This window comes from Caloenas nicobarica, chromosome 8, assembly GCF_036013445.1.
Source record: "Caloenas nicobarica isolate bCalNic1 chromosome 8, bCalNic1.hap1, whole genome shotgun sequence".
Classification (NCBI taxonomy): Eukaryota; Metazoa; Chordata; class Aves; order Columbiformes; family Columbidae; genus Caloenas; species Caloenas nicobarica.
This window is the reverse complement of record NC_088252.1, coordinates 25309948-25330234: the sequence shown is the minus strand read 5'-3', so window position 1 is coordinate 25330234 and position 20287 is coordinate 25309948. Positions and strand designations below refer to the sequence as shown.

General features: G+C 41.1%; 1 protein-coding gene across 2 annotated transcripts in view; it reads left to right on the top strand.

Moving 5' to 3' along the window:
• Nucleotides 1-3155: 3155 nt before the first annotated feature.
• The window catches only part of LOC135991580 (multiple epidermal growth factor-like domains protein 6), a 199209-nt gene continuing 182077 nt past the window's right edge, over nt 3156-20287 (top strand). For both annotated transcript variants that reach the window (XR_010606529.1, XM_065640310.1), the window contains exons 1-4: nt 3156-3325; nt 17936-18070; nt 18721-18830; nt 20088-20192. Coding sequence is in view for 1 of the 2 variants with exons in the window: in XM_065640310.1 (XP_065496382.1) it covers nt 3231-3325; nt 17936-18070; nt 18721-18830; nt 20088-20192 (445 nt within the window). In the remaining variant the exon portion in view is untranslated. The remainder of the gene's footprint in view (nt 3326-17935; nt 18071-18720; nt 18831-20087; nt 20193-20287) is intronic.

Sequence of the window (20287 nt, the reverse complement as noted above, 5' to 3'; positions counted from 1 at the left end):
AACCCACCACTCCAAAAATCACAATTCCTCCTAATAACAGAACACAGCACAGCCTTCCTAATTACAGTCTCTGCACGAAAATTTCTTTATATCAGAAGGGAATGTTAAATCCTGTAACTAGCTACGATTTAAAAAGACTGGAAATGGAGATACTGAGGATTAGACAGAAAAACGAAAATAGGAAAGGGTATTGTGTTACTGACTCAAAGTTTTGGGCACACGCTTTTGTGCCTGGGGATACACAACAACATTTGTGACATCTTTGTAGAAGGACAAAATCATAAATGAAAATTAAAACGTTAATGGGGAGGGAAATATCCTTTAAAATGGAGAGAATAGGATGGGACTCCAGGAGACATAACTTTTCTGCAGAATTCATGACCTAGGCAGCGTTGTGAACAGTGTGCTGAATCTGGATTGTATTGGCATCCGGCAGAACAATTTTCTAATCAAGAAAAGAGGAAAATAATGAATATTATGTATTTTCCACCCTAGTCCTTCGGTACTACATGGAGGGCATGAGCTGTTTTTTTCTGGCCGTTTGAGTTCTATGGAATTGGCTCAGATAATAGCTCCCCTGCACAAAGCCACTGAGGGGAATCGGCACTTCAGCTGCTCAGTCCGAAAGCTGGTTTAGCTGAGCAAGATGCAATTTAATTTACTCCTTTCATCAATCAGGAAGGGAGCTCTGCTGTCAACATGTTCGGTGCTTGGTTCGGTGGTGGCCGTGATGTGGTTTGTAGGTATCAAGATCAAAGACACACCATTACCCAGCAAAGAAGTTTCATGACAGTGGGCACGGGTCTAGTTGGTCATGGCCGGGATGTAGAATATAAAGAAGTCACCAATGCTGTATCCGCTGCTCTTTTTCCCTGACATAACCCACTGTTACCGCTGTAAGAACGAGAATAAACGAGTCTACTTTTCCCTCTGTATTATCTGTGTCGGGTCTGAAGATTTAACTGACTTGGGCACGGTCGGATCAATTATCCCAGTAGGATTTTGAAGCGGCTTTCACAAATGCTGGTTCCCTGCAACTCTTACTCATGTGAATCGTCCCATTAAAGTCAACAGCTTTGCAGGATATTCTCAATTAAAACACAGCTGAGGATAAAACATTAGATAATATTTGTAAGAAGGGCACATTGCACAGGCTGGGTTTACATTTCAGTTCAGGAGAACGTCAGCGTCATAGTAGCTAAAGCGAGCCCTGCAAGCCTTTCTGCACAGATTGCAGGGAGATTTTACGCTGCTCCATCTTCCGAATTCGGCTGCAGCTGCATTTTGCTGTGTGGCCCCCAAGCGAAGGTCTCATCCATTAAGTGGCCTTCACTAAGATACTTTGCATTTCAGTGCCTCCCCATTTGCATGTTGCCATTCCGTTATTCTTAATAACTGGGTATAATAAATGTTGTGCATAATTTGTAATGGTCACAGGTTTGAAAAATAACATTGAACAGTTTATTATTGAGTTCCTTAGGAAGGAAAAATCAAAAATATTTTTTAAATACTAGTTTACTTCTTCTGGAAAAAAAAAACCCAAACAGCTGAGCAGTAAGATCCTTTGCTATTTTGCCATGATGTGATCCTGAAAATAATCTAGCTTGGGGTGACAACTCAGGATATAATTAGCAGTCAGTCTTGACATAATGAAGGTCTATTATTTTATGGAGAAAGATTTTCTGGGGTTTAAGAAATAAAATTATTAGAAAACTATGTGCTCTGCAGGAGGTAACAAGATTAGCTCAACACAAGGTCCTGCAGAGCTAAAACTACTCCAGATGCAAGAAAGGCTTAGCCATTCAATGGGAATTTCAGGGTACAATTAATGTGCTCTAAGGTCAGATAAGGGTTATATGTTTTCTTTACCATGAAAAATAAATCACTTGATAAAATCTCAAGGGGATCATGTCCAGGCAAGCTTCAAAGCAACGGGCAACACAAAACCAGCTTTCTTGTTGTGATTGGTAAATGTTTACCTATTTTACCAAAAGCCTTGGAAAATAAAAACCATACAGGAAACTGCTTATAAAGTGTGTGTAAAGGTGAAGCTGGTGTATCTTGTTACAGGACTGAAAGGAAGACAAATTAATGCACTGTAAAACTGAGCCTGACCCCTAACCCGTTAGGATGTTAGTGTGCCCAGGCAGTTCTCTCTGTCACAAATTCGTGTAGGAGCTTATTTGGAGCAACCTGAGAGCCAGCCCATTCTGCTGGAGTGGAAGGAAATCGTGGTTGTCTTTAGCATCGGTTGGCTCAGGGCCCATCTGCTCATTCACAGCCCAGTGGCTGGTTACTCACAGGTCTCTAGAGATGAGAAAATCGTGGTGTAATGGACCCCGAGTCCTACTTTAGATCATAAAATGCTTAGAGCATGGGTTTTTTTTTTTTTCCCATTTTTTATTTGCTACTATGCACAGTTCCCTTTTCAGGTCAGTTGATGTCCCTTCTCTCACCAGTAAAGGGGAAGGAGTTGCCTTCTGACAGCAGTAAAGGTCTGGAGGGCTCATAAAGAGGAGAGGATGGATGGTCTAGAGGACAGCGTGTGACTCTGGGATTTCAGAAACCACTCCTCGGCTCCCTGCCTTACATTCTTACTGGCACGAACTCTCAGCAGCAGTGGTGTTATCCCTCCCTCATGGTGTTGAATGCATTTATTTTCATGGTTACCTCTTCAAAGCGCTCAGATGCGATTGCAATGCACGTCAAGCATGGAACAAAGAAGGACCAGAAGAAAAAAGAGAAGCCAAGATCCGTCTCTCGCAGTCAAGCAGAACCGCCTGGGCACCCTGGCGCAGCGGGGAGGGTTCCCAGACCTGGGAACCGCCGGGAACATGAGGTTGCGTTTAACTTCATCTATTATTCAGTGAAAACAAATCCCACCTCATCTCCACCTCTCTGCGTTGCGCCCAGGACCGAAGTCCCTTTAAAGGAGAGGATAGAAGAGATTGCAGAGGAGGAGAGGCTGCACGGACAGAGCCGGGCGGGAGGGGACTCAGCGGCGACCGGGGAACACCGAGGCCCCCCCCACCCCGGGATCCTTCCCCGGAGCTTGGGGGGCAGCGCGGCCCCTCCGAGCCCGCCCCGGAGCTGCGGGGGGCGGGCCGGGGCCGCCCAGCCCGTTGCGCTGCCGACCGCGGCTTTAAATGATTTGAAGGGCCGGGGCTGCTGGTGGTGCTGCCGATCCACGGCCCCCTCCGCTTCCCTCCCTCCCTCCGGCCGGCGGGGCGATGGGAGCGGGGCCGGTGTCCCTGTGGCTCTGGCTGTGCTGGGCACTCGCCGCCCGGGCGAGCGGGGCCACGGAGCCGCGGCTGCAGCGGGACATGTGAGTGGGGCCGGGGGGCTCCGGTGGGACCGGGGGAGGGGTCGCAACACCGCCCGGCAGCGCTGCCTTTGTCTGTCTGGGGCAGGGTCCCGGGCTCTTACGGGGTTCCGAGGCTCGGTGTTCACCGCGGTGCAACTCGGCGACAAAGAAAGTTTAGCTGGGTGCACCTTTAACTTCCAGCGTGGATTTGTGAGCCGGGGAGGTTTATATATATTTTTTTTGAATGGTTACTTCTGGGGCTTGCAGCCCCGGGCGGGTTTGCCTGGCTTTCATTCGAGATCTGAACTGAGCTTCAGAGAGCGCATCGCTATCACCGAGGCTGTTTCTTCCTCCTCTTTTTAAAAAGCGAGCCGTTGGCAAGAGCTGAGCCTTGTGTAGCTGCACAAGCCTTTGCTTTCTGAGGGGCTACGGTGAGCTTTACCTGCTGGAGAACAGCAAGAGAAAAATCAGAGAAATAAAACATCAGTGTGGTCAGGAGGAGTAGGGACCAGGAGAAGAGGTGAGAGCCATTTGGAGCATCTCCCCGAGCTGTGAGCGCAGCTCCTTGCACACACAAAGGACTTGGGTCCACATGTACCGGTGCTTCTGCAGAAGGAAGTTTCTCTGAGGTGTTTTGCATGGCATGTGCAACAAATGCCCTTTGTTGGAAATGCATTGTAACATTTTGGTCAAGAGGTGGTTCTCTGGTTCAGATGCTAAAGTAGAATAGCTGAGAGCATGCACAAAATCTTATGATTAAAGTTTTTGCTCATTGAAACATACAATGAAATTTATGGAAACTGCTCCCTGCTTTGTGTTGGGCACTTTTTCTGTGCAAAGCTCCTCTTGTATTTTTAAGGAATTTCTATCCCCCCTTGCCCGAAAGCAACCTGACAACAACCTTTTCAGATGTCTGTATATACCCTCATTTCTAACCTCTTCCTATTTTTTTTTTTTTTTGACTTAGTCAACTTCATCCCACCTCTTTAGGATTAATTTGCCTTGTGTTTGGTTTCAATTTAGTTATTCCTTCTGTCACAAAACTGAAATTTCTAAGCCTATTGCTCATTGATTTTCTATGCAATATGATGTAAATATGTATTTAATAGAAGTGCTTTTAAGGTGGCTTATAGTACTGTGTTTTGCTAGAACACTAAGTATCCATCACAATGTTTAGAGAAGTCAAGTTCATTTTCTGGTAGTGTGTGTGTGTGGTTTGTTTGTTTGTTTTTGTGCTTTGTGTTTCTTTCAGGCATGCTTCTTGCTCTCTTTACAAGCAATTACTCTACTATAGGAAGAGTATTGTTGGCCTACATTAATCTGTTTGCGTTTGACACATTGGTAATAACCATGATTCTGCACTTTTGAAGCTGGAGGTGGTGTTAACTGTGAATTGCCTCCAAACAATTTTTGTTTGCTTTTATCTTTTTAAAGATAGCATCACTGAAAGAATACAGGCAACATTCCCATCTGGAAATGAAACCGTATGGGGATATTACCCTTGGACTCAAGTCACGGGGATCAGCAGCAACAAAAAAACCCTCCAAGCCCACATACCTGCAGCAGAGCCTTGAGTGCTTTTCCCAAGAGCCATGTTCCTGTAATTACTATAATTCTTATTGTTTTTCCTGAGCTAGGGCAGGTATAAAGCATTACTCCAAACTTACTTTACACTATTTAGGGACTCTGTTTGATGTAAACAGAAATACACAAAGTCATTACTCCTGAGGAGTAAGCCTGTCAGCTTTCACAAAGAAATGTCCGAAAGGACAATTTTAATGAAGCGCCTTTTTTGAGTAATTATGTTTTGTTCTTTTGACATTGGTCATCTGCAGTCAATGGGATTAGAACAACAAATGTATCCCTTGGAACATACCATGCAGAGTGCTTGCTTCTTTACCATTTGCTTTTGTTTTGATTGAGATTTGATGTAACTGAGGATATACAGGATAGTCTTCGTAATTGTTTTCGTTCTGCTGCTAACTTGAGTATTTGCTCCTAGCTAAAAATGCATGGGATCTGTGTGGATGTTGGTATTCTGCTTCTAAGCCCCCTGAGGAGATTTAATGTAGAACAGATTATAGGATGACTAGCTATTTCCATCAACTCTGTTTCCAGACAATTAGCCCCTGATGATCTTGTATTAGAACTTCAGAGAACACTAGAATGATCAGAGAACAAATATGCAGTTTTCATCGCAAAGTATGCTGTTTAGCCCTTGAAATGAGGACTCGACCGTCTCTCATCATAAAAAGCACATTTTTAGCAATCCACTTTGCAGAGAGCTCTGTAGTTCAAAACTGGGGTATATAATGACATTGTAATTGTGATGTGTTGTTATCTACCATTGAGTTTACTTAGAATCATAGAATCGTTTTGGTTGGAAAAGACCTTTAAGATCATCGATTCCAACTGTTACCCAGCACTGCCAAGTCCACCACTAAGCCATGTCCCAAAGAACCTCATCTACGTGTCTTTTAGACTCCTGCGGGGATGGTGACTCCACCACTGCTCTGGGCAGCCTGTTCCAGTGTTTCACAACCCTTGCCATGAAGAAGTTTTTCCCAATATCCAACCTAAACCTCCCTTGTGCAACTTGAGGCCATTTCCTCTTGCCTTGTCATTTGTTTTTTGGGAGAAGAGCTCGACCCGCCCCCGCCAGCTCCAACCTCCTTTCAGGCAGTTGTAGACAGCGATAAGCTCTCCCCTCAGTTTCCTGTTCTCCAGGCTGAACCCCCCAGGTCCCTCAGTTGCTCCTCATCACACTTGTGCTCCAGCCCCATCACCAGCTTCACTGCCCTTCTCTGAACTCACTCCAGCGTCTTTCTTGTCATGAGGGGCCCAAAACGGACCCCAGGGTTTGAGTTGCAGCCTTGCCAGTGCCCGGTACAGTGGCACGATCACTTCTCTGCTCCTGTCTTTTTGGCCACCTGGGCACACGCTGGCTCGTATTCAGTCCCTGTTGACCACCCCCAGGTTCTTTTCCACCAGGCAGCTTTCCAGCCACTCTTCCCTGAGCCTGTAGCGCTGTCTGAGGTTGTGACCCAACACAGGATTGTGCTTCAGAGGGCTGGGGGTAGTTGCAAGACAGTGCAGAAATAGGAACTAAGAGTAGAGAGCTTGAGTTGCTGTCAGAAGTGGTAAATCATCTCCTAGAGAAATATTCCACCTCAAGTTTTAGAAGTACAGATGTTTGCTCACAGTTGGCTGTGCAGGACAGAGCAGAAGGCAGGAGCAGTTATGAGGTATGTGCTACGAACCCCCTTTGTGCAACAAATATCACCTTTCATAGTAAGGACTGAGATGCGGCTCAAGAGTGGATTCTTCTCTTCCCAAGTGACACGAGTGAGGACTTTGAAAAAGGCAAGAGATACACTCTGTCCCTATCAATATTAAGCCCATTGACTTGCTCTGTGGTTTTGCAGATCAGGATGATGTCTAAAGAGCCTGATTTGGTTTTAGAGGATCTAGTCACAGTCTTGCATTAAAACTATTTTGTTCAGGGTTTTTTGACTGCTCAAATGTTGCAGCTGCATATTTTCACTCTATCCATAAGCAAGTAAATTTGGTCCCATTCCAAGGAACACCTGGATTTAGAGCTGGATTCCTGGCTGAGTAACTGTTCTCCAACATCTTCAATTCTATGGGGCACTGTAGGATTATTTGTGCTCCTCCAGAGAAATCATATTCCCAAAAGCACAATCTAGCACTCAGATGGGATCTGCATTTGCAACACTCAGGCAAAGCTGATCATTTAACTGTACCAGGGATTTGGCTACAGAGATACAGGACTATCGTTGCACCATGTCTCCTGCAAAAAAGTGTGGCTGTGGACAATATTTCAAAGTAATTTAAATAACTTTTTTTTGTTTTTTTAGGCAAGCAGATGTAATTAAAAAGGTGAAGTCCACTTTTTTTTTTTTTAAAGACTGGAATGTATTTTGAAATAAACTACTGGTGTACAAAGCATCTCAATATGAAGAGATGCTTCTGAATTTTGATTGCTACAGTGGAACAAATTGCATGTCACTTTGCATATGTTAGAGTGCAGTGCAGAAAATAAAGTAATGCAAAAAAAAGCTTCTATAAAGTATATGGTGATACAACTTAAACTTGGAGCCTGGAGTTTTGTCATAATGCTGTCCAAATGATGTGAAAAGTAGGTTGTATAATCATTTCTTGGTGAGAAATTGTCTCAGTATATTGCCTATTTAGCTGATACACTGTATTTTCACCTCCAGTGATGCCAATTTGCAGGTGTGAGGAAAGTTTGTATTCCTAGTGTTAAATAAAGGCTCAAAGTATGCTTAGTTTTTAGAGCTGAAATGAGTAATGTAGTAGAATCTCCTTCCATTTCTTCGAATGGGGTATCGTATCTTCACAGATTTGACAGTTAAAAGAGATTGAAGGTTTTCTAGTGAAAATAAGGACCTAATTTTGCCACTGTGGTGTATTTAAATTCGTACCTTGCATTTAGTAAGACCGCGTCTCTCTTACCAGCTCCTTCTAAACTTCAGCTGAAGTGATGCCGCAACCCAGAGCTGCTGCCAAATTCTCATTTTGACCGCTGACTCTTACCTAAAAATATTATTTCAGCTGAAGCCTCAAGTGTTTCTTCCCAGTTGTGTCCACCTAGAATCTGTAAAGTTGTGATAAACCCTCAGAATTCTTGAATGGCACTGACCTCCAGCCTTTGAGGTTTGGATAGTATGATTTTAGTTTAAATGCTTTGGCATAAAAGTTGTGGCAGTCTCATCTTGTCGTCCCGTTTCCGCTCCACGATCTTTTCATATCCAGGAGATGTTGCTAGGAAAGAAAAATGTTGAAGACTGAGATGTTTCTCATCTTTGTGAACGTGAAAATCATGCTGAACAACAAATAATCCTTCTAGCCTGTGCACTACAGTATCTTACCACCAGATAGAGCTCATGCTGGTCAGCATTATAACACAGAATCGCATTTTTCGAGAGTTTGCACTTAAACCTCTGTTTCAGAGTTTCTAGAGGAAAACTGATTTTGAATTTAGTCTTGTAACAGATGGTAGAGGGCTCTTTATTCACCCCCAGTATATTCACTGGCAGGAGACTTAAAGATAATGAATGTCATCATGCTATAGCTCTTTTCCTGATTTATAACATGTTTTCCTGTTCTTCAGGAGAAAAATGAGATCAAGACTTCCTCATAAACTCTGAAGTAGCCATAAGGCTATGAAAATACACAGTCACAAAACGTGAGCGCCTGAAGTTGCTGTATTTATCAAAGATGAACTGGATTTCCTGACTGACTGTAAAATGTTTTCCGGTTTTATAAAATGTTTTCATATCAGAGGCATCAACCTACAAGAGGTTTAGAAGTTTGCTAGCCATAATCACAATATCTTATATATACGATGTATTAAATCTGCAAGTTTAAGGTAGAGGAGCCCCCGCTGCCGTTCAGTTTTAATGGGAGTTGGGTTCTTAAGTTACTCTTCAAAAATGCACCAGGACGGGGGAGAACTTGCCAGCATTTCTTTAGGTTTAATTGTGCTGCGTTATGAAATGGTGAAATAGTTTAGTTATTATGCGTACATTTATTATTTTCATGCACTCTGCAGTATTTCTGATTTCTAGGAAATTTGCTTGCTATTTGGTTTGACTTCTCCTATCTTCTGCATTGTTTATACCCAGTGCTGCTTATTTATCATAGTTCTAGGCATGCCATGATCTAGATCTGGCAGAGAATATGGAATATTTTTAATAAATTTGAGGAAACTTCCTGGTGAGGAGGAGTAAGATTATCTGGTAATGTAAAACCTAGTCTTGGGATGACTTGTCAGCAGAACCTCCTTTGATGGAAGTGATGCTTTGGCTCAGAGAGTTAACAGACCATGTTGCAGCTGCGTGTTATTCACCAATTAAATACCTTCTTTCTTTGAACACAGTTAATAGATTTCCTCTTTCTGAAATTCAAGCCTGTTATTGCTTACGTTCTCTCTAAAGTCTATTGCTTTTAATTTATTTCTGAGGAGAAAGAAATTTCCTTTCATTACTGCTAAATCAAAGCGGTTTAAAATTGCATATTGCACATATGTAGTCTTGGTTTCATACTTTAGATTCTGTGCTGGTCTTGGTTTAGAACTAGTCGCTAGTTGTTCCAGAGGTAAACTTGAGATTTCTGCCTTTTGCGTGAGATGTTTGCTTTCAGATATAACGCATACACAACCTGAGCTGTATGTTCACTTGTATTTCTCTCGGTGCCTTTGACCTATGGATAAATATTTGATCTCATGTGTGTGAAAAGGGGAATATTATTTAAGCCAGAGTGCTGATGTTATTTTTTTTTTTATTCATTAGTAGAAACACTCTATTGTCTTCCCATTGTAAGTCGGAGCAGAACTTGGTGCAGATTTTTGCTTAGTAGAAAACACGGTTGCCCAGGCTATGTTTTTGTGTACACGAATTAATTCAATATTGAAAATATATCATAATATCTTGGACTGTGCTTGAAAAGGCTTTTTAAGGTACTTTATATTGTTTTCTAACAAAGAAATATATTAAAAATTATGAAACACTGATGTATTTTGGGCTTAATCTTTTCAGGTGAGAATAATACTGTATTCCTCAACCCTTATAATACTCTACAGTGGCTATCCTTCTGTTTGTAATTATTAGTGCCCTCCCTGCCTGACAGACGCATCAACTGTGAAAAATACAGTTGCATGAACTTGTATCTTAGAATTGTATTCTTTGTGAGACACGTTCTGTCTCTTTTTTTTTTTTTTTTTTTTTTTTTTTTTTTTTTGGGTTTGGAAAATAACATTAGGAAACTTTGGATTATTTAGAACCTCCGTATAAATTTCTAATCTGAAAAATACAATTTTTTTCCCCCCTCTAGTTTACCACTGAACACTAAAGCAGTAATCCTCTAATGCATGCTTGTTGGTTGCCACGGGGTTTTTTGTGGCTAGAATTCATAAAATACTTACCTCTACCAAAATTAGTTAATGTTAAAAAAAAAAAAAATCAAACTGGCATTTGCATCAGTGATATGAAGCTAAGGATTTATAGGAGAGTAAATGACTTGGAATATTTTAACACTTAAACATTGGCACGTGCGATCTTAAGTTTTTTTGCATACGCGATGGGTTACTTCAAAATAAGCTTTCAAGAAAAGTTTTGGCTCTAAACTGTTAAAATCTGAATCCACGAGAAAAGCAGTGAACAATTCTTAGGTACTGGTTGCCAAACTAAAACTGAGGATTTAGCTACTTTCTAACTGGTTTGACTGTCAAGCAATGTGGCACTTACTGTAAACCAAAGTGAGCTTTTCTTCTTATGACACAAGTGGTATGACATTTTTCGGTGACTTTGATTTTAATATTTTAGCATCGTGTCTTCCTGTGCCTTCTTGCCAAAAGAAGCTCAGGTGTGTACCTGGCAAATTTACTGGCGTGACTTTTCTTATTCACTCTTCTGCAGTGGAATGATAATTAAGATGACTGTAGTTAATTTGAAATGTAATCTCTAGATGACTTCTGCTGCTTGATGCTTTCCTCTTATAATTTCACATTTAATTAACACTTAGTTTTGTCTGAATTCTGGACAATTATTTGCTCTGTCTTAACAGTGAGTACATGCAAAATATTTCTTAGCCTCCTTATATGTGACTTCCCATATGATTTTCTTATTATATTATGGCTCAAAGGAGCCATATTCTGGGATGATCAACTACTTTTATCTGCTGTCTCCAAAATAGTTTGTACACTTCCCTGAACGTGAAAGAAGACAGGTATTTGGAGGTTATCAGAGTTCTATGCTAAAGTAGTGATACTATTGATATATTTGCCATCCTGTTGGGCTGTGCTGTACTTGATGTCTTACCTGATCCTGCAGAAGCCACTTGGTGCCTGCAGAGATCAGTCAGTAGAAAAAACTATAAAATTGGATGTTGCTGGGAATGACGCTATGGGACACTATTAAAAAAATAAAATAAATTTTAAAAATCACTCCTTGATTTAAGATTCAAAAAAGATGACTTGGCAAATTGGAGTTAGATGATCTGGATGTGTGTGTTTATCTTCTGCTTTTCTTACTAACCAAAACAGATTATTTTGTTTTGGGGGAGGGAGGAGGGTAGTTAAAGAGAAGCTAAAGGACAGACGCTGCAGTTTGATAGCAGTAGGAACTAAAAATCTTATTGTTGCTATAATAGCTGAGTGTGTAATTAATCATCTCATATTGATTTGCTCTTAATCTAGACGCAGTGCACAAAGGCTGAAAGAACTCTCATGTTATTTAGCTGCTCCATCTAATCAGAGGGAGGATGTGAATAAGACGCAGCAGTGCATTAGTAACCTGTGGGGTAAGGAAAGACTTTTGTGGTGGACCTTCATCCACAGATCCTGAGAACAGCAGTGATAATGAGCCCTGATTTAAATGAGCTTGGTGCTTACAATCCATATCCCAGAGGGCATATAAACATCACAAATATTGCTACAGGAGCAGCAGGGATTGATTAGTGGTCAAAGGAGCAGGATGTCCTAATTGTCTCTGGTAGTGCTGCTTAATTTTATCAGGGAAATGTGGGGAAATGAGCCTTAAAATAGATAAAGGGTAGAAAGGGGGGCTTGGCAGTTTAAAAAGGAATAAAAGCCTTTTCTGTCATTCCGGACTTTGTGAATTATTGTTGCTATTAAGCAATATATATCTAGAGACAAAATTTATCTATATCTTTGTTTCTATATTTAAAAATATATGTAACTTGTTCTTTGGACCTTTTGTTTCTGTGGCCTACTTCCTAATTTGCCTTTTCTTTTTTTTTTTTTTTCGTGTTCAGATGAAATTTGCTTTTCTCTCCTTTTCACTCGAGATGGTATTTATAGCAAACTTTTAATCAACATGCCGTGTGCATACAACATCGTGTTACTGACCTTTTCCCCTCTACTGTGCAGTGTGTTTCTGCGTGGTGTCAACCTGCCTTTCTAGAGGTCTCTTTGGTGCCAACCTGCCTTTCTAGAGGTCTCTCTGTATAAGAATCTGGGGATGTTTTTCTTGGGTGGTTGGAGATGTGAGGAGATTCAGACAATATTCAAGCCCAAGCAGTTTCTAGGCAAAGCCTTTGTAGCAATATACAACTATGTTCTGATCAACATCAACGTCTCTCTAGAGCAAAACCAGCAGTTGTCATCACAGCAGTTTAGACTTTAGCCCTGACTATAATCTTGGCTTCCTCAAGGGAAGTTCTGATTTGATCTTTTCAAACTAAATCTGGAAAAGCATATAGACTACACTTTTCTAAACTTTTAATAATGGCATGAAGGGAAGGAGCACTGACCAATTAGTGGTTTGAAAATACAGAATGGCAGGTTTCATCTATTGACTGTTGCATGGGAAGATCAATAGTGTTCAGGCTGCAAATTCTTCAGCTGAGGTGATGCGGGCTGCAACATCTCATTTTTAGGAAGACGTTAACAGCCTTCTGGCTTAGCGTAGAAGTGGTGTCATTCACTTAGTCTCTGTGGAAAGACCTGAAATCAGACAGACAAATCTTTGCTTCGTATTCATTAATGTTTTGATTTAAAGTTTGCGCTGCTGAAAGAAACCTTTAGGGATATCTTGATGTGTGTTTGCTCTCTTACTACCGTTAAATCTGCCTGCCTTTAGCTTCTTGATTTGAGCTGGAAAAAATGGAGATATTTACTTTAATTGTCATTCAAAGAGCCGGGTGTTGGGATCATACTAGGCAGAATGAGAAAACATCCCTGTCACAGAGATCTGATGTATCTTCTGAAATGGTGGAGCCGTTCATTGTCCTCCCTTCTCCTCACCTCTGTTTGCCCATTTTGGACCACACGTGCCAGGAGTGTGTGCAGAAAGCTGCCCCTCTGCTCCCATGAGCAGATGACCTGTACCTGTAACTTTTCTTTTGTTACATTAAAACCACATGTAGTTCATCAGAAGAGCCCATCTATTGCTATATCAAATTATTTAAGCTTGGGCGAGTGTGTGTAAAAGATAATTGCACTGATAACGTTCCTGGACTTGCAGAATCACGGGTAAGGATAAAACTGCAGAGAACCTCACTTGGGAAATTGTAGATGTGCTTTTTCTATCATCTCTCCTCTGCCACGAGTTGTGGGAAGGCTGCAATTCCTTCTCAGGGGAGTTCGGTTGAGGTGCTACTGGTGGTGCCAAAAGCTTGAGGTGGAAGATGTAGAATCGCGGCTCAGGATGAATAACCACAATTGCTGGTGACTCACTGAGGACTTCAGGGATGCTGTCTGCATGTCCCAATGTTGTGAGATGCTGGGTGGGTGAGACCAGAGTCCACTGAGCTTCTGGGATGAGCAGCAAAGGCTAATGAGGAGAACAAGAAAATGAGTGACTGTGCAGTGAGGCTTCACCTGAATAACTGCCTCAGCCTTGGTAACCTGAGGCTCATGAACTTCTGTCTTTGTATTTAATAGGCCTCCATGGGTGCTTGTTTGACTCTACTTTTGTATGGAGGTACACAGTCTTTTTAAAATTCTAAATGCAGGAAAGAATTATATCCTGCCTGGAGATGCTTTTAATTTTCTCTGAACTTTTCCCGTTGTGCAGTAGTTCAGAGGCATCACAGCCATATGATTAGCCAAGGCTGCTCTCGCTTCAAGTTGGTCTAATTATCTGTTCATTAGAATCCTAAGTCTCGAGCTGGAAGTGTGTAGGGTGTCTTTGTTTAAAGGGCAGTCTCCTAATGCAAATATTAAAAGAGAGCTTTCTGGCTTTGCTGGAGTCAGACTGACAAGCTAATAATAGCCTTTGTGTTAGTGTTGGCTAGCATGGAGCATCAGTATAAAAAGGTTTTAAGGGACTGGTGTATCAATCAAATCATAGAGCATTTGTATATTTTGCTTGTTTTAACGCTTAAACTCCCATTAAGAAGTATTTTCTGAATGCAGATGGTATGGGAGTAAAAGTGGAGCTTTCCTCCTCTAAATATACCATTGCATCCACTTGAGGTCTCAGGTCAGTCTTAAATGGCCTCTAATTAATAGAATATCGTAATACAAACCTAAATAGCTGTGGTCTTCTTCAAGAAACTGTTCTTAAGTTTATAGGTAATGTATCAAAGAGCAATGAGTCAGATGGCTTAAAAACTGGTGCGTTGACTCTGCGTGGGGAGTTGTGAAGATGGTTAATTGCTGGAGAGGGCACGTTTTATTTCCCAGCTTTGCCAGCAGAGAATTACATGTTATACAATTGCCGCAATTTAATTATAGTGTAGCAGAGGTTTTGATATCTGCCTTTAAATTATCCCAAGGGCATCTGGGAGGAATGGCTTACTTTGAGTAAATCTTAATAAACATATGACTTTATGCTGCTGGCTTGTTTTGTTCTGTGAGTGCCATTTGTTCCCATTAACTATATCATCGAAGTCAATACAGCTATTCCTGGAAACATGGCAATATCACATGAGTAAGAATTTATAGGATGGGCTCAGTATGTCATTACAACAATTGTCAGCTTCTCTCCTTTATTTATGGAAGAGCGATGCATATGAATGTACCTTTATCTGGAAAGTTTTAGGCAATTCTAATAAAAGGAGATATGCATGAATTATCAGTACATGATGTTCTATTCACTAGAGGGAGAGTCATTTTAAAAAGCCTGCTAAGTGAGGCATGGTTGCTAAGTAAGGCGAGGGTTTTATTAGACCAACTGACGTAAGGGTAAAAAAAAAAAAAATAAATAAAAAAGGAGGCAAGATTTTGCATGTACAAAGACCTCCCTTGGATGTGAAACAAACGGCAGAATTTGCGTTACAAATGGCTTGGGAACAATTGCTCTGAGCCTAAGCTAAATATGTTAAATAGTGAGGTAATTGGAGAGGAAGGGGTAGTTGGGGCACATGGGAAGGGTTCTGAAGTCATGGAGACAACATGGGAATGTGAGGAAGGGTTTTTCTGGAGGAAAAGGCAACCTGAAACTACGCCGCTGCCACCTTCTGTTGTGCATCTTGGTGTTGGCAGCTGCAGCGAGGGCAAACCCAAGGACTGGGAAATAAGGAGTGATATAGAAAGTGAACTTGGCAGTGGAGGAGGAGGAACACGGAACCATGTGGGAGAGATGTCCACCAAAAGTATACTTTGTGATGATGGAGATGAACAGTTCCTCCAAAGCTTGGGAGAAATGGGCGTTCTAGTTCAGGAAATTGATTTTTGTCAAGATAAGGTTTTCTAGTACAAATGTACTCTTTACTCTTTTTTTCCATGGTGAGATAAGACAACCAGAACATAGAGCTGTGGGCTTTCCTTTCTTTCTTTCTGTCTACAGCTATCTGAAAGGAGATTGGAGCATGGAGGGGGTTGGTCTCTTCTCCCGAGTAGCAAGTGATAGGACAAGAGGAAATGGTCGGTCTCAAGTTGTGCCAGGGGAGGGTTAGGTTGGATATTGGGAAAAATTCCATCACAGAAAGGGTTGTTGGGCATTGGAACAGGCTGCCCAGGGCAGTGGTGGAGTCACCATCCCTGGAGGGGTTTAAAAGACGTGCAAATAAGGTTCTTCGGGACATGGTTCAGTGCTGGATTTTGGTTATGGTGGGACTCTGTGATCTTAAGGGTCTCTTCCAACCAAAACGCTTCTATGATTCTATTCTTTTCATAACTTCCTTGATGTAGGCTACCTGGACTTCCTGAGGGGGTGGTTGGGTAGTTTTTAAATCTGATCTGTTCCTCTCCTGGAGTGTCCTTGTTGGGCAAAGGTCCTCTGTACCCTGAGCTGCATGTCCCAAGCATTCCCTTCAGCTGAGGAACTGCGGTACCTTTGGAGATCTGGCCAGGTTTCCCATTCTGGGGGTGCTTTGTGTGGCCGTTGGACTCTGTGGAATACTGGGAGGCTTCTGCACAGTACTGGGAATATTGGGGAGCAGATTTAATCTAGGCAGGCAAGTTTTTAGCTCATCAGTAAAAATGACTGTGCTTATAGTATTTTCCTGTTCTGCACAGGCTTAATTTAATGAGGTTTGTAAACTACCTGAAGACCTGCAGATGAAAGATCTGCTTTTTTTAATTAGAAAGGCTACCTTATGTGGTGTCCAGACATAATAGGGAGCTGTAAAGTAGTTTGACCTCTAAGATAAAAAGCATAGTAAATCTTGAATGAGATATTTACCAATATCCAGTGTAACTAATGATAACTTTACCTGCCAGGCAGCTGTTGTGCTAAACAGTTATCTATCTTATTAATGGAAAATCCCCATGTTTTCTAGCACAGGCTCACATTTATACCTCTGATTGAGAGAGGAAATGAGTGTATGAGTTACTCTCTCATCTGAAGAGGGGTTTCAAACTGAAATTTAGGGAAAGGCTTCTCTGCTAGTCAGTGTGACACCACTGCTGAATGACGTTTACTGTTACCAGACAGGGTTTATAAGATCCCCGTTTCCCCCTTGTGTTTTAGTCATTGAGGTTTAAATTTGCAAAGCTACACCAGCTAGACCATGCTGTTTCGGATAACTGGCAATTTAATTTTTATGTTGACAACCTGTAAACTACTAAAAAAAAAAAAATCACAATTAATTTCATTTTAGATGCAGTAGGCTTCTGCTTTAAAAGACAACAAAACCCCTCATGTTTTGTGGCTTTAGTTAGACCTTGCATGTTTTAAGCAGTTATTTTCTGGCATGCAGCATTTCCTAATTTACACCAGGGCAAAGAAATCGGAATAAAGCTGGTGGAATCTCTACAAAGCCATCAACATATAATCTTTTTTTTTTGACCCTCCATGCCTCCTGAAATCCAGCTATTTTTGAAACGAGGGCTAAGTAGCAGGATGAAGCTTACACCTCATCCTACAAAGCAGTGCTTTTATTTTGGTCTTGTTATTTTAGGGACAATCGCCAGAGAACAATGATACTTCCTCTTACAAATTTCATGTACTTCCCTGAGGGGACTGATAGCAAAGGGGAGCTCTTATAGAGTATACATTTTCCACAACAACAGTTCAGATAAATCTTATCTGCCCTTGAATCGATGGTAAAACTTCCATTGACTTGTGTGGAGCCTGAATTTCATTGTGTATTTTGTTCAGTTTACACACTGTTTTCTAAGGCAGGCACTGTGCTTTCATGGCATATATATATATATATATATATATGGGCTGGCTATTCAGCAGCTTTGAGCTGTGGAGGTCAGTGCCTGTAGTTGTCAAGTCATCGATTCCCACCCTGGCACATCTGTTCATGTACCAGACCTGGCCAGGGGCTTCCAGCCGCCCTTAGTGCTCATTTTCTGGGAATAAAATAGAATCGTGTTTTGTTAGCTGGGCCGTTCATGTAAAAATTGCCATCAGGAATGTGTTCATGCTCATGGCTTGTGCAACCGATACGTTAACAAAAACTTGGCTCGATTAATGTCTGTGGACCATTTGCCATTCTGGAATCATTGGATCTTGATTTGTCAAGTGTTTATGTATACTGTATTTTTTTTGTAAGATAGCTGTTTGATTGGTTCAAAGTGAAGACAGTCATAGAACTATGGTATTTTTAAGTAGCAATATAAAATCTGTTTCAAGCTGTTATTAACTGGTACACATAGCGTAATTGTAGTTCTCTAGACTCCTAAATTTTGTGTTAGAAATAACAAAGTCTATCTTTTTCTTTCCCTTCAAGGCCAAATGTCTGTCCGGTGTTTGAGCTGGCTCTGGTAGGACACCAACAGCCATGTGTTCAAGCCTTTAGTCGCACGGTCAAGATGTGGAAACAAGGCTGCGCAGGGAGAAAGTGGTGTATGGGCTACGAGAGAAGGTAATACATTATCTGTCATTACAAACGAATTCTGCGACTGAACTTAGTACAAATTCTTTATAACTTTTTAATTTCTTTTTATTTGAGAGAAGTTGTAAACTATTGCATCTCCTGAAATATGTGCAATTTAGTTATGGATATATCGTGTCCTGCTGGGACTTTAAGTCTGTTATTACTGGGCAAAAAATGCAACTTTTTTTCTGTGTTTTAGATGTGTCATGAACTTCTTGGCTGGCTTTAGATTGCAATTTCATATTATCAGAAAATGCCTCTGTCTCATCCTGTTTCAGGTGAAGTCCAGCTGTCAAGTCATCTACTTTGAAAAATTGAACTTCTTTCTATTTCTGTCATATGCTCAGAACTGATGGGAGATCTGACTCCCCCAACGGCTAAAACCAAAATTGATTGCAAAACAAAATTACTCATCTTCGACTAGCTTGAATACAAATTCATCGGAAAATACGTGGACATAGTATATTAGAGCTATTGGATGTTATCAGGATGCATTTTGCTATATTTGCTTCATTTTTAACAAGAACTACTGATAGGGGCTGAATAAATATGATGTATGAGTACAGTTTGTTACTGATGAGATGTGAATAAGTGGAATAGAAGTTGTGATTGTTCTCTTAAACTTCTTCTCTTCCGAGGTCTGGCTACTACACAGTTTACAAGCAGGCGTACAGGATGGAGCGTCAGACAGTCTATAGGTGCTGCCCTGGCTGGGTCCAACGTGACGGTGAACCTGGCTGTTTGCACTGTAAGTTGATGGCAAAACCGTGACAAACCAAGCAAGGCGACATCCTCAGGCCTTGCTTTCCTACTGATGCTTACTTCTAGATGATGATTTTTTTACCTCTTGCTACTTAAACCTGGAAATCCCAGTTGCAAAGAGGTGATCTATTTACGGGGAAAGAAACTTGCTTTAAACATACAAAAGCTGTCATATTTGCAATTACCAAGTGTTTCTAATTTTAATCCGAACAGTGGAAAGTGCATTTCTGATTGTAGTTGTTGCAGCATCTTCGTGCCAGCCTGGCGTTGACAGGCCAACTAAATTTATTGCTGTTACCCAAATTATGCAAAGGAATCTGCTATAAATCTCTTGTTTCTTGGACGTAACGCTCATTGCAGAGTCTGACTGCTTTTGGCTTTTTTTGCTGCTGCTGTTGGCATTGAAGCAATTGTGTTTCTACCCTACGGTTCTCCATCTGATGAGAACCTGTTCCCATCAGTAACTTCTAATTGTGATTGGATGTTTTTCTGAAAAGATGGAATTTAATTTAAATGATAATGTAGCACTTTAGCCACTGTTAACAAGACTTGAGTAGAAGATGGCAATTTACTCTCTGTTTAGCTTTGTTACTGTTTTGTCAGTAATTGTATTTTCTGTATGAAAGTTAGCATCTGTTCCTATGTGTTTTTTTGATTTTCATACTGACTTGAGGGATGCATTCAGAGAGCTTGCCTTTATGATTGTCTCTTTGTATTTAAAAAACAAAACCAAGCCTGAGGTATTCCTGTTAGTTTCAGCCTGAATATACATATTTAGTGTGCACCTGTTTTGCTTTAAGAAGTCGAAGGTATGTTTACAATCTGTATTTTAATGTCTGTGTAAAGGAATTTAACACATTTGATCACCGATGGCAATATAAAATCATTTTCTTTCCGAAAGAGTAGTGCAGACTTGTTTTGAATTCCTTAAGGCACCAAAGTGGTTGAATTATTCTTTTATATTTGATATGCTTTGCCCTCTTCTGCCTCTGAAGCATCTTTAGGTTAAACTGCATTATCTTAGTTTTATTAAAGTTTAATTTCTTCATATCAACATGAATTGTTATACCCATTATAACAAGTTTTTTTTTCTGGTCTAACCTTTCCACTTCAAGAAAAAGCTGTGTTTCTTATTTGGAAGTTCCTTCTACAGCAGGACTATGACAGGAAGAGGTGATTCTGGAGGATCCTTGGCATAAAACCAACAAACCCCTCCCCGTTTCATTCTGTTTGTGTGTCCTAGTGCTGTGCACTGTTGGCACTTGCTTCAATGGAGGGAAATGTTCTGAAGCGGGATCCCAGATGTGCCAGTGTCCTGCAGGATTTCAGGGTCCTCGCTGCCAGTACGGTGAGTCGGATGGAATTGTTTCAAACGCATCTGGTGTTTGGGTAAAATGCACATTTAACAATACTTGTTAAAACACGAGTATTTTATTAATGTTG